Source organism: Rhinolophus sinicus, chromosome 16, assembly GCF_057876585.1.
Source record: "Rhinolophus sinicus isolate RSI-liver-muscle chromosome 16, RSI-T2T, whole genome shotgun sequence".
In the NCBI taxonomy this organism is placed as follows: domain Eukaryota; kingdom Metazoa; phylum Chordata; class Mammalia; order Chiroptera; family Rhinolophidae; genus Rhinolophus; species Rhinolophus sinicus.
In genome coordinates, this window is record NC_142516.1 from 9571566 (window position 1) to 9585755 (window position 14190).

At 50.1% G+C, this 14190-nt stretch overlaps 1 protein-coding gene across 3 annotated transcripts in view; it reads left to right on the forward strand.

Moving 5' to 3' along the window:
• The window catches only part of NR6A1 (nuclear receptor subfamily 6 group A member 1), a 202487-nt gene extending 195629 nt beyond the window's left edge, over positions 1-6858 (forward strand). For all 3 annotated transcript variants that reach the window (XM_074330999.2, XM_074331000.2, XM_088793420.1), the window contains one exon: positions 1660-6858. In XM_074330999.2, coding sequence (XP_074187100.2) covers positions 1660-1748 — 89 coding nt within the window. In that variant the 3' untranslated portion in view covers positions 1749-6858. The remainder of the gene's footprint in view (positions 1-1659) is intronic.
• Positions 6859-14190: the final 7332 nt, after the last annotated feature.

Sequence of the window (14190 nt, forward strand, 5' to 3'; positions counted from 1 at the left end):
AGAATGAGGCAAGCAGTGTTTTCAGGATACTCATTTAAGGCCCATCTCTTGCCCTCGGAAAAGTTATATTATAACGAGAAGTTTGTGTATGGAGCAGAATCTAACATTTCCTCAGCACCTATGATGTGCAGGGTACTTTATGGCCTTATATCATTTAATCTCAGAACAATCTCTGCACGGCTGGTGGTTGGTGATATTATGGCCAGTCTGTGGATGGGGAAACAGGCTCAGAATTTCTCAGATTAGCTTCATTTCCTGAATTGTATACTGTAAAATGGTGGATTTTATGCTATGCGAATTGTATCTCAGTTTTAAAAATTAACTTCATAGAATTGCCTGTAGGTTTTGGGGGATCATTCATTTAAAGCGATATCTTTAAAATAATTCTCAAAAATCCTATGTTTGCAAAGGAATGTTTGTTGTTGTTTTTGTGGTCTTAAGCCCCTTCTTGACATTTAAAAAGGTCCGTTTGAATATAAAATCCTGGCTTTAGTTGTTACTGCTTTACTTCATTTGGTAAAGATTCTTATTTATAGTTATTCAGCAGATACTGAGGAGCAGCTCAGAAATGTGGCCTCTAGACTTTGAGGTAGTTCCTGTCAAATTCAGCAATACAATGTTGAAGGAAAAAATTTTCAGTATGACAAAGGAATTTTTGTTCTACATTTTGTGCCTGGGGTAATCTAGCAGATGTGAACTAGACCTAAACTATTGGAATTTGGGAGGTGTTTTGATATTTATGTCTCAGCATTTTCAAAACTAGGTTCTCCCAAACGAGATCTTAATCAGGTGCTCTCTAAAATGAAGGGAAGTCAGTAGTTCCACCCCACTCTCCCCACAGAGCTGGGTCTCACCCCTGGCAGCACTTGGAATCACCTGGGAAGCTTTTACAAAATATCTGTACTTGGGTTGCACCTCCAGAGAGTCTCATTTAGTTGGTATGGGGTGGGGCCGGGGCATCAGTATTTTTTTTTTTTAACTCCCCAGGTGACTCTAAAGTACGGTCGGGGAGGAGGACCACAGCCTCGAGTATTTACAGAGTATGTCAGCACGGAGAAGGCTCGGAGAAGTCCTCCAGTAAAGACACCTGTGTACCTTCGTTAGCCCTGAATTTCTCAATTTGTTTGCCCCTGTGACACCCCCACCTCTTTTTTTCTTAGTGCTTTTATTAACCCATTTTACTACTCTGAGGAGCAATGTTTTATAGAACGGTAGAGAATCTACCGGGAAGAAGAAGAAAACAGGATCTAAGTTTCTCCCGGTATTTTAGCTCTAACAGGGCATCGAGGAATACCTCTCAGTTGTAGATTCCTCATCTTTAAAATGGGGATAAAAAGTAGTATGTATCACACAGAAATATTGTGACAATTAAATGAGATAATGCATTTAAACACCTAGCTCAGAGTAAGCATTCCCTGAATAGTAGCCATGATTATAGCTTGTACCATTACTAGACTCCCCAGGGCACCAGAATGGGCCTGGGTACCAGGACGTTAGCCCAGTGTGTCTGACCTTTGTGATACTCCTGGCACTTTCCTTGCCCCAGTCACTCAGTGGCTGGTGAAGGGCAGCATTCTCCCTTCACCAGCCCAAGAGGAGCCTCACAGGCGCTTCCACTGGCAGCCACTGCTAACTCTTCTTTTCCCACCTCGTTCCCAGGGAAAATGGTGAATGTACCCTTGGAGCAGCTGCCCCTCCTCTTTAAGGTGGTGCTGCATTCCTGCAAGACAAGTGTGGGCAAAGAATGACCCGTTCCCAGCGCCCCTCCTCGGGCCATCCACAGAGCCTTGTGTGGGCAGGACAGGCTCCAGAAGAAAGAGCCAGAGAGACCAACGTGGAGGCTGTGGAGCAGCGTTTCCAGTTGCCTCCATAGCAAGAAGAGTGTTTGTTTGTTTGTCTGTTTTGTTAAGCTCATTTTTCTATATATTTATTTCACGACAGAGTTGAATGTATGGCCTTCAACACGATGCACATGCTTTTGTGTGAATGCAGCCGATGCATTTCCTTGCAGTTTACAGAATGTGAAGATGTTTAATGTTACAGTGTTGTCATTGTTTAGAGATAGTTCTTTTGTATTTTGAGGGAGGGTGGGATGGGGCTGAGATGACTGTTTCCATAATGTTGACAAAGACGACTACCTCAGTGGGAAGGGAGGGGTGTGGCCGTCCCGACTTCTCCCACGTGTTCTCAGCAGACTCACACATTTGTCTGTCAGAGAGCAAACTGCCTTTTTCTAGCCACAGAATTGCCAGGTAAAAGCACATACCATGAAAGGGCAAAGTGCTGTTAGGAGGTTTACTGAGCAAAGTGGGTGACACAGTGGGAACATGGCAGGAGATGAGGCGTTACGCCCCCTCTTTTCTTTGGAAAGCATGAAAGTTGAGTGAGTGGGACACAGTGACCAAATCTAAGTTAGGTGTCCTCAGGGAGAAGGGTTTCTGTTCTCACACCATGCTCTGGGGTCCCCCCTCCCCACCGTCTCAAACACCACTGTCAGTTTTTGCCACTGTCAGCTTTTCATCCAGGCAGAGTCCTGGACATAAGGAATCCTTGGGACTTGCCTGCCAGCTCCCGTGGGGCTCCCAGCTCCCTAGTTTCCTTATGTGGATCAACCAAGGCCTACCTTCCTGAGACGCCTTGGCTCTCCCTTACAGAAGGCTTCCTATTGGCCCTCTGACAACATGGCTGAACGAAATGTCGTGCTCTGAATCCTGGTGCCCACTACTGATTTCTTCTCCTTTCACCTTGTTCTCTTCAAGGGGTAATGAGACAAAGTCCAGACTGCAAAAAAAAAAAGAATAAACACTTCTCCTTTAGAGTTCTCTGTTCCTCCCCCTCTCCATCCCCTCCTACCCCATCCCATCCCACCCCACCCCAGGACTGAATCCAAAACCTATAATCTCTTTCTCAGTGGGACCATTCATTCATTTGCTGAGCAGAATTTTTGCCTCTAAATTCTACTCCGAGTTCTCCTAATCTTGATAAAACGAGAGCAGGTTTCCCAGGACGGAAAGCCCAAGGCCCAGAGTAGCCCAGCTGCCCCTTAGGCTATCCGTGGCCTGGAGGGCTGGAGTCCCAGGCACCTGGAAGGGAAGGGGGGCTTTAAACTACCTCATATTCCTACAGGCCTGGCTGCCCCCTCTGCAGATACGGCCTGGACCCCTAGTTCTTTCACTACCTGCCTCCCGTATCCCGGGAAGTGTTCCTTACCCTGTTGGCTTTGCCCAGCAGCCACACCAGACCTGTCTGGGAACTCTTCCAGGTGCTTCCTCCTTGTCTGCCTTACTGTACGGCAGTTGTCGCTGCCCACAGCCAGTGTGGTCCAGGTGGCTCGCATAGCCAATGCAGCAGACGGACCATTTAGAGGGGCACATCCGAGGTGGCTAGAGGGGCCTGCAGCACCTCCCGGTGCCTGTTCAAAGGCCACGTGATGTCTTCCCAGCCCAGCCGAGCAAACTTAGCCGGGGGGCCACCACATCGTGTGCACACCGCGAGGCTGTGTCAAATCGTTCCCTTTCCAGTGAAATGTCACGGGTACCAGCAGAATGATGACTTTGTCCCTTGATGGATCTAAAACTCAGAGTGTTCCTCCTCAGTGCCATTTCCCCAGCTGATCTGAGAAAGAAAGAAGGAAGAGATGTGTTCCTCAGGAAAACCTCTAATCAGAATGTTTTTCACGTCAGTGGGAAGGTGTGTGTGTGTGTGTGTGTGTGTGTGTGTGTGTGTGTGTGTTTCTCTCTCACTTCACAATATTTTTGTTTCCCTGAATGTTTTATTTAACCAACTAGATCGCATTCTTTGGCTATAGGTCAGACTCCGAGCTGCTTTCCTCAATATAGGGAGGAGACACATATCAGAAACCACTTCTCCAAGACGGCTCCTGTGTGCAGCATCTTAATTTGCTTAGACCTCCATCTGTCAAATTATTATTTTTTCAAATGGCTTTTCTCTTAAATTAAGCATTTTACCGGTTATGTTTGGGTATCGAAGGAAATTGCTCTCTGATGAGGCAAGAACATGTCTCTCCAATAATGCAGCATTAAACAGAGCAAGTTGTTAATTTGTGGAGTGGGGGAAAGGTTCTGCAAGTTGCCATTGTACAAATCCATTTTTACAAATGTTTGCAGCAGATTCCACAGAACAAAGAGCCCATTCATTTCCGAGAGCCCTGCAGAATCTCTGAGCCAAGTGGCCGTGTGTTCTGAGCCGGAGCCTGACCTGTGGGCCACCTGTAATGTCTTCTGCACCCAGTCCTTTTATGACGGGCTTTTTTTAAACAGGGTAAAGTGAATGTGTTGCATTGCAAACTCAGGTATTACGAGGAGAAGGTAGGAGTGTAGCTAGCACCGTGGAGACATTAGGTCAGCCACTAGATGTATTTGTGAATTTGGTTTGAAGGACACAGAGAAAGGTTGCAGGGGGAGGCTTGGTGTGTTTGTTTTTGCCTGTCTTCCCATACTGTTTGGTTAACAGGCAGCCGTTTTGCTAGGGGAAGAAGTTGTGCATGTGGTCTCAGTTCCCTCTCGTCGGTCCTTTCTCTGATCCCCTGCCACCAACAGCACTCACTTTGAGTGAGAGTTTTTCCACCATAAAAATAGGACCCTGAAAGCTGTGTCGTCAAGGAGAATCCCACCTCCTTGCACTGCATTGAAACATACAAGCTTTTCCCTTCCTTTCCCTTTGAATGTTTTCTTGACCCAAGACAAAAGTTTGGAATCGTGGAACTTCACCTACAACTTATGCTCTCTGGTTCCTTTGTAAGACTTGGGATCTTTCACAAGGTTGGTAGTCTGGAGAAACTCCCTAGAACCTGTCTCAAAGCACTCCACCTGGCTGAGAGGACACCCAGCCTCCATGCCAACCCATGAGTGTGATATGGAGAACCTGGAGAGATAGAAGGCAGCAGGCAGGACCCTCCCTGTCCTGTTCTCCAGAGCCAGAGGAGGGAGAGGGGTCTCCATGGCTCACTGACAGTCACCCACTCCACACCAGCCTGCTTCTTACCTGCCACTCAGGGAAGTGAGTACCTGCCATGGCCAATGTGTTGCCAGGTCCTTAAAACCTTGGGTTCTCTGAGCTAGCTGCCTTGCTCGATTACCCATTTCCTACCTTAGTTTATTTGATCCTGATTTCCTAGGGAATGGGCCAGATGGAGACAGATAAGCCCGATGTGGGTAACATCTAAGCCATGTCTGAGGTTGGCCAAAGTACAGGGGTCCTGGCCTCCTGGTAGGGCAGGAAGCTGAGCAGTGGTTTCAAGTCTTTAGCTCTGGGCCCCTGGTCTGGCTTTTTTCCCTGTTTTTTAAAATTTTGCAATTGTTTTAAGAAATCCAGTCTTTCAGACCAGCCCTTTTATTTTCTTTATTGATTTTTTAAAAAGCAAAAAAACAAAAAAAAAACAAAAATGAAAAACTAAACAAAAAAACCATTACTCTTCCTTTCCCCGACCTGATCCATGAGCGCCCCTCTGCCTTTGCAGTTGATCATTCCTCCCTTTTCCCTCAGCTTGAATCATCTATGTCCAGTGTCTGTGAAATGATGTTTTATCTGTGTCTCAGGATGAGAAACGGCAATCATTCCACCAGGTGCTGGAAACTGGTTAGCCTTGAGGCAAGGGTTTCTAGGGCCACAGCTCAGGGATGTGTATTTAATTACAGGGTCCCCAGAAACCCCTCTCTTGGCTGCCACAAGCAACCGTTTTTCTGGGCTTGGGAGCCAGACCTGGACTGTTTCCTCAGAGGCAGGGCCCCAGAGAGCATGCTCAGTCTGGGAGCAAGCGGGGGCTTCCTATGGCCAGACCTGGGCTATCTGGAGATTGGAAGACTTCTGTCTGTCCCAGGACATGGACCACAGTGGCCCTGCCTCTACCAGCTGGTAAAATGCCTGGTGCCTCTGCTCAGTCCAGTCCCTATGTGGCCTGACTCCTCTGGGCCTGCAGCCCTAAATGGACCACAGCCTACTCAGGAATCAGTTGCAGGCCCAAAGGGAAGCTGCGAGTCAGGCCAGAGCTTGCTCCAAGCCCAGGAAAAAAGTTGTTACTGGTGGAGGCTAGTCTTCCAAATCCTGGAGCCAGCCCTGCCAGCCAAAGTATCATTTTTGCCCTTTGGTGACCATTGTTTTCTTGCTCTGAAATGTCTTATAATAGGTGATAATGTTGACTCAAATTTCCATGAAAAAGAAGAAAAGAAAAAACTACCTCTTGAGTGACATCCTGGTGATTCCTCTTTGAGAAATCCTGTGGGAAAAAAATACTGTAGCCCCTGCTGTGTTTACATGTTTCTGTCGGGAAAGAAACCCTGCCTGCTCTGGGGTGTTGGTGTTTTTGTCTGTGTTGCCATCCCAGGCCTGTGATAGGGGCTTGTGGGTGCGTTGTAATGTCTGGGCCGCGTCTGGGGAGTCCTTCACACCTGCCCGGCCAGGGACTGGCCACCTCCTTGAAGAGGCCTCTGTTTCCTTCCTATGACCCAAGGCACAGGAAACACCACCTTCTACTACCCCAGGGGCTCTGGTGGCACCTGCATCCATGAGCCTACCCCTGGGCTACCTACCTTAGGTCCACTCTCCCCACAGTCCTGTGTAGGAATCAAGTAAACGGGATGTCTCTGAGCCCTTGTCTCCAAAGGGCCGGCCAAGGGCTGCCCGCCAGCCTGGCTCCATCAACCCTGCATGACCAAATGATAGTTGGCGGGCTCTGCAGGCCCCAGGCCCTCTGCTACCTCCCACCCTGCCAGCTGGCAAGGGCTGGGCCCTTTTCTGTGAATTGACTACCTGTGGAAATGTGACCAATTAGTGTGAAATGCATGTTTAGAAAATGTTAGGTACTGTATTTGAACCAATAAATGTGAATCCTTCTGCACATGGCATTTGTCTGTGAAGCTTGTCTGGGGTCCTGGGCAGGGACAATGGGGTGTCCTAAGGAGCTGGCTCGCACCTTCCGATCTGTTGCTCCTGCTTGTAGCTGACACCCACCCAGTTCCTATTGCTGGGGGTCTGGCAGAGGGATGTCTCAGAACTGCTTGCATTAAGGAGCCAGCACTGACCGAGGGGCCTGCTCTCGTCTGGCTCTGTGTTGGGACTTTTCACAAACCTGAACCTCCATGAGGTTAGAGAATTATTACCTCTATTTTATAAATGAAGACGCTAAGGTTAAGTGAGGTGAAGCAACTCAGCCAAGGCCACTCAGCCAGAAACTGAGTCCGGTGGGCGGGGCAAAGACACCTTTGCAGTGCAGTGGGCTCAGAGTTGTGATGGCCTCACGGAGGGAGTGGCTTGTTCTGTTTAGTCAGGAAGGGCTTCACAGGTGAGCGCTGACAGTACCTGGAAGCAAGTCACCAGGCAGAAAGGTCAGCGAGGTAGAGGGATTGACACCGTTTGAAGGCCTGGCTGTGATTCAGAAATACATGGACTATTCGGGTATGACAAGGGATTGCCTGACAGCAGTGGTGGCAGATGGAAGGGGTTAGCAAGAGTTGAGGCTGGGGAAGTACTTGGGAGCCTTGAATGCCACATCCAGGAGTTTGGGGAAGGAAAGCCATGTGCTAAGTCTCAGGAAAGAGCTGCATCTCAGTGATAGCAGTGTGTTGGTCGGTTGCCGGCGTAGTGTGTCACTGTGGTCCAGCTGATTAATACCTGTCCTTCCAGAAAATAGATGAGGTTTTCTAGAGCTAAGAAAATGGAGATTCTGAGAAGTCAAGGGATGTGTCCAAAGTCAGACAGAAAATGTCAGCCGAGACTTGAGCCCAGATCAGCCCACTTCCTGTAATCCTGCTGTTCATACGACCAGAGAAGTGGCAGAGTTGGGGCTGAGGGTCATATAAGACAGATGGGAAAGATGAAGGCTAAAGAGAGTCTGATCAAAGTCTATTACATCCTGTGTAAAATGAGGGGAAGACCAGCTGCCTTCCCACACCTCAGCCTCCTCCTGCACAAGGGACCAGAGAGCCCTTGAGGTTTGAAAGAGATGGTTTTAGAACAAAGGAAACGCTGCAGAACTCATTAATAGACTATTCCGTGCCCCACAAGAGGGGACAGATAAGACAGAGGTGCATGGAGAAGGAACACATTTGCTGACCGCCGGCTAAGGGAGTGCCAGGCACTGTGATTGGTGCTTTGCATGTATTGTCTCCTGTAATGCTCGTAACCATTTTGCAAGGTATAGATCTCAGCCCCATTTTACTTTGAGCAAATTGAGGCTCAAGGAAATTAAACCATTTTCCTCAGATGACACATGAGTAAGTGGCAGAATTGGCTTTTGAATCCAGGTCTATCTGATACCAAAGTTACAACAGGCTTCCTCCCTGCTCGGCCTCAGCAATTCAGTAGTGCTGAGTATGAACGTCTGGAGTTTGTAACAAAGCTCAGTAATGGCCTTTGGTTGAACTTTTTGCTATTAACAAAATAAACAGGACTCAATTAATAAAGGACTAATTTCTCTAAGGTGAAAGAACATCTGAAAAGCAGTGCTGTCCCCAATACATGAAGTGTAGAAGGCCACAGAACCAGTGCTTTGTGTGCGTCCTCGGAACAGACGACCCACAAGGTGGCTCCCTGGGAAAAGAAGTGGGCGTTCTAGTGCCAGAAATCTGGGGAATGCTGCACTCTGTCTTCCTCACTGATCCCCAACCTTCACTGGCATATTAAAGGCTCTGAGAAGTCCTACCTGAAGGAAACTGTAATTTTGTGTAGCTCAGGGACTACCCAGAAGTACTTGAGCGTGGGGCATTTTTTCCCTCCTATTAAAATTCTGTTGGGACACTTCCATGGCATAAAATTGAGGACACTGCTCTAAATTGATGAACTGCTATTAAACTGATGCCGAGCTTTCGGTTTCCTTGAGTGCCCGCGAGTAATCTGGAAGAATAATAAAGTAATTGACATACGGAGCGAAGCAAAGTGCTGTACGAAGTCTTTTCTCTACATTCGATGACTGATTCCTCAAAGGCACCCTATGAAGTTGGTGCTGGAAAGAGCCCATTTTACAGATACGGAAACAGGCCCAGAAAAGGTAAATAATTTGCTCAAGGTTACATCACTTGCATGTGACCTAAGGAATGAGTCTAACATAGTACTGACTGAGTGCCTACTACTCGGGGGGATCTGTGCTGAGATCCTCCTTACGCAAACCCTCTGAGGTAAGTGAGATCATCTCTGTAACTGAAGAGGAAACAGCTCTGTCTGGGTTACGTCAGAGTCTGACGCCAGAACCTCCCAGAAGTAGTGATGGGAGGGTGTTGGGATCACGTTGGATGGGGCCCTCTCGCAGGGATCATTTCCCTCGGGCAGTGTGTGTGTGACAGCAGGCGCACCGACCAAGGGGGCTCACCATCTCAGTTCTAATTCCAGCTCTTCTCCTTACCAGTTACGTGGCCTTGACCCAATAGATGCCTCTCTGATCCTCGCTTTCCCTGTCAGATAAATGGAGATGGCGGTGCCTGTGGCCCCTCACACCCCAATAGCAGAAACTCAGCAAGAGCCAGAAGCTACCTCTCTGGCGTGGCCTGGCTGCTCACCAGGGTTTTAGGTCCACCTAAAATGAACCTTTCTGAGATCCTGTGGCAAAAGTACCCAACTGTCAGACCCAGGGCTCTTGGAGTCTTGTTCCCTTGGCAACAAGTCTCACCATGGAGACCACAGCCACATCCCTGCCCTCCCGGCAAGCTTCCTCTCCACAGAACTTCCCTGTTCAACACCTAGTCCTAGGAGCAGTGCAAGAACTGCGGAAAGCTCCAAGGAGACCCTTCCTCAGGGTGAGGAGTTTGAGTAACAGCCAGCAAGAGAGGCAAAGAGAACTCCCACTTTCTGTGTCCACGTTATGCCTGGCAAGGTTCTGAAGAGTCTACATATGTAGGCTCATTTAGGTGGAAAGCCAGGCACTCACCCTAGTTGGACCAGCCAGTGTCTCACAGCTGCTCAGTACTGGCGCTGAGACTTGAGTCCAGGGTTTCTGACTCAAGAACCCCTACTTTCTCGGCAACTCCCCACACCCACTGACATGGTCCAGACGCAGCCCCCAGTCTCCGTCTGGAGAGGGTTGGATAGTTGGGTGAATCCCCTCCACCCAGGGCCTCGGCTGGCTGCTCAAGCAGCGTCCAGCTGCCTTGTAAGCTTTGGGCTGGGCCCAGCAACAGGCGAAGCGGAGGAACCGCACTATTTTAAGCCAGGGCCGGCTGGCCCCATGTGGGCACAGGGAGGGTGGCCTCGGGCCCTTGGCCAGCTTCCCGGAAGTCGCCATGGCCTCCCTCCTCTCCCCTGAGCAGCTTTCTGAGGCAGTCACTTCCCTACAAACAGGAAGGAGGCCCTCAGGGCAGGAGACCTCCAGCCCCACTTCCTCTTCCTACCCCCAGTTTTCTCTACTATTTAGGGGAGCCCATCAGCTCCAAGCCCTGCTCAGTGTCCATTATCTGGGCTGACTCTCAGCAGGGGTTGGGGGATGGGGTCTGAACTTCTGCTGCTTGGGCAGCCCCAGTTCTCCCATTAAAAGTCTAAGGCCTCCACTTGCCCGTGCCCTTTGCCCCCCTGCCCACAGCCTGACTCTCACACACATTCCCATTAAGGCAGGCCACTAGGAGCCAGGAAGACAGCAGAGGTACCCCCAGACTGGACCCACTCAAGGACCCTAGAGAGAGTCTAAGAGACTGAAACGGAGAGAAATAAATGAACCTTCCCAGAGAAAGGTTGAGGCATAAACAGTGACCGGCACAGATTTATTGTGGCAGAGACAAAATTAGATGCTCAGAGACAAAAGCAGACAGAGAAGCAGAGACACGGCTGCAAATGGCTGGGGCCAAGAGGGCAACAGGATGGCTGAATGGTTGCTCCTGACCACCCCCAAGTACAGGCCCTGTCTCAGGCTGGTGGGGGGAGGAGGGCACCGGCTGCATGGCTGAAGAGGAATGTGGGGAGCAAGGCTGGGTCACCCCTTGAGGGCCAAACGTGTGCACTGAGAGATAAACTACCCCAGGAAGGGGCCCCAGCTGTGCAGGACTCTCCGGAGCATGGTGGAGAGGCCCAGGCCCAAGGCTGGAGCCCAGCCCCGCCAGACACACAGCACCTCCTCCTGAGGCTCTCCACCAGGCCTCATATTCTAGAAGGTGCCAGGTCCCTCAGCTCAGCCCCTGAGGGCATTGCAGATTCTGCGAGTGACCCGATCATACAAGAGCAGGGTGAGTCCTAGGAACGCTGTCAGCCACAGCGCCTCAGGTCTCCAGCTCTGGCTGCAGCCCTGGCTCAGGTTGGGGGCCAGGGCTCACTAAGCCGACCAGGCTGAGCAGCGGCTCCAGCAGAGGGGTGCTGTGGTGGAGCAGCTGTGCACAGGACTGAACTGTCCTCATGTCGCTTTGTCCACTCATGTGCACGAGTGTGGGTCTGTGCGTGTGTCCTGGGCTTCCTCGCATGTGAGGGTGTGCAAAGATGTAGCGTCCACTTATTTCCGGGAGCCCCACTCTGCCTCCACAAGTCCCTGCTCTCAGACTAGAGAAGTCCCCAGAGGCACCTGGTCTCTCCCACCCCCCACCAGGTGGTCCAGCCCCAGAGCCATAAGGCAGAGGGGGAAGAGCAAGCAGGTCTATTGCCGTCCCCCGCCCCCCTCCCCACACTGCAGCTGAGGCTCCCGCTGGCCACGGCCTTGACCCGGCACTATGGACTTCTCTGACATTGGCATCGGATCTGAACATCTGGCAGCAGGCTGATAAGGGGCGCAGCGGAAACAGCCTCTGCTGCTGCCAGCAGCCCCACCCCCTCCGCTGCCCTGTGAGGGGTCTCCAAATCCATACTCCCTCTGCCTCTAGCTCTGGGCCCTGCCCCTCTCTCCTTTCTCATTCTCTGTCTCTGTCTGTCTGTCTCTCTCTTTCTCTTTTTCTCTCCCCCCCACCCCATTTCTTCTCTCAATCTGAATTTCTCTCATTCCTTCTCCCTGGCTCTCCCTCTCTCCACCTTCTTTCTCCTCTTTCTCACCCTCCCTCCCTTTATCCCCCCCCCCACCCTTCCCTCTAGGACCACCTTTTGGTCTGTTCTGCTGTCAACGGGTCTCCTTTTTCTCTCTTTTCTCATTTCCTGCCTCATTTCTCTATGGCGTCTTTTTCTGTCTGTCTTTTCTTCCCTCCATTTCAGTTTCTGGGTAATTCTGTCCCTCTTCCCTCCATTTCAGTTTCTGGGTCTCTGGGGTTTTTTTATTCCTTGTTCCACCTCCAGGAAACAGGCCTGGCACTTTGGGAAAGTCCCACTTAGAAAAGAGACCCTGGGATTTGCTTGGGGACCGAGGGAGGGGGGAGCCTGGGTCAAGACTACACCACTTCTCTGTCCCCTCTGGGTGGGTCTCATGGCCTGGGACCACCCGGGCTGGTGCTTGAAGGAAAGGACTAATAGTCCACCTAGCTTCTCTGGCCAAGTGGAGAGAACTCTGAGTCGACAAACCCAGGTTCTAAACTCCCAGGTCTGGATTTGAATCCTGGGTCCATCACACCCTTGCTTTGTGACTTTAGGAAGACACATCGTCTCTGAGCCTGAGTGCCTTCCCTCATCTCTCACATGTTGCTGTTGGGAGGTAAGGGGAAAATACCACTACCTCCCAGGATGGTGGAGAGGGTTCGAGACGACCACAAGTGTGGACTGGTTAGTAGGGGACCCAATACATAGGAGGCACTTTTGTGTTAGGGACTTGCCATTCCCAGCATGCCTCATCCTGCAGGGGGAGGGCCGAGAAGGAGCAGCACAGAGGAAGGGGATGTCAGTAAATATCCAGGGTGATGAGGGGTGAGGAGCACTCGGCCTGAGTGGTGGCAAGTGGCGGCCGACTGCCTACAGAGAAGGCGACAGGACAAGAGGCACAGAACACTACAGCCGCAGGCACAGGTGGGCGCCTTTTGTGGAGACGAGCATTCCACACGCGCTCACTGATACTCGCTCTGTGCTGGCTGCTGTAGACACAGATAAATCAGCCCTGAGCCTCTCCTTGAGGGTTCCCCAGAATGGTGTGACTCACTGTCACGGAAGGACAAACAGTGTTCAGAATGATGTTGCAATCTCAGACTCAACACAGAAAGGGTCTCTGAGGACAGACTGTCGGTCTTTCAGTTTGTTGTCTGTTTTGCTAGCGTTTACTGAGCACACACAACATGCCAGGCAGCCACTGCCTATGTTACATGTATTGTCTCAGTGTTGTCCCCATTATGTGGAGGGGACGTAAGACCCAAAGAGGGGAAGTGACTGGTCTCAGGTCACACAGCTAGAAAATGGCAGAACTGCAGTTCTCCTTGTTGGGTTCAAGGCCTCGCCAGGAGACTGGCAAAGCCAGGCTGGTTCTTTCCATGGCACCACGGTGTTGGAAGACCCTGTTTGTCATGTTTGAGAGGGCAGGGGAAATGGTTCCATTTCACAAAATCTTCCATCAAAAGAAGTGCAAAGGGCCATGACCACTCGTTCTTGTTGTTGTCACATGTATGTGACATGTTGGTGATATAGGGTGTTTGCTGCGGTATTTTTTAAATTCAGAGGATGAGTGGTATTCATCCAGAAACAAAATCTTTGCATTGAAATGGGGAGACTAGTTCGGTTCAGCCATAAGCAAGAGAAGTATATCTTTTAAGAACTTCCGTGGGTGAAAAGACATAATTAGGAGGTCATGCATGTTGGGAAATAAGTTGTATATTATGTCATAGGTCGAATTAGAATATATTAGTAGAGTCAGTTAGCTATGACAATCAGTAAAATTATTGTCTTGTATGTATTTTCACACACACAAAAATGTTTTAAGTGGCACAATGAGAAAGACACACTAGGTTTTAAATATAGTTGACTTCAGTTATCCAGAAAAACCCCTCTCGTCCCAAGCCAAATAAGTGAGGCATTCTATGTGATTTGCCTATTTCCTCAAATGAAAGAGGGTTTGGGGGTTCTCAACAGTGATCACTTAATGGTCCCCCTGTGCCCCTGCCCACTCCCCAGGATGAATGGCTAGGAGGTAAATCCTGCAAAGACAGAAACTTCTTTCCTTTTTCTCCCTTTTCCCCATTGCCTGGCACCTAGTATGTACTCAGTAAAGGTGAGATGAACGAAGGAATGCAAAAAAGAGGGTGCCATGCCCGTGAAAGGGGCAGAACAGAGTAACCTGGGCCCTATCGGTCCAGGACAGTTCAGGCCTTGTCTGGGTCTGGAAATTGGACAGCAGGGACATCCTCAGCTGTGCTGGCTGGG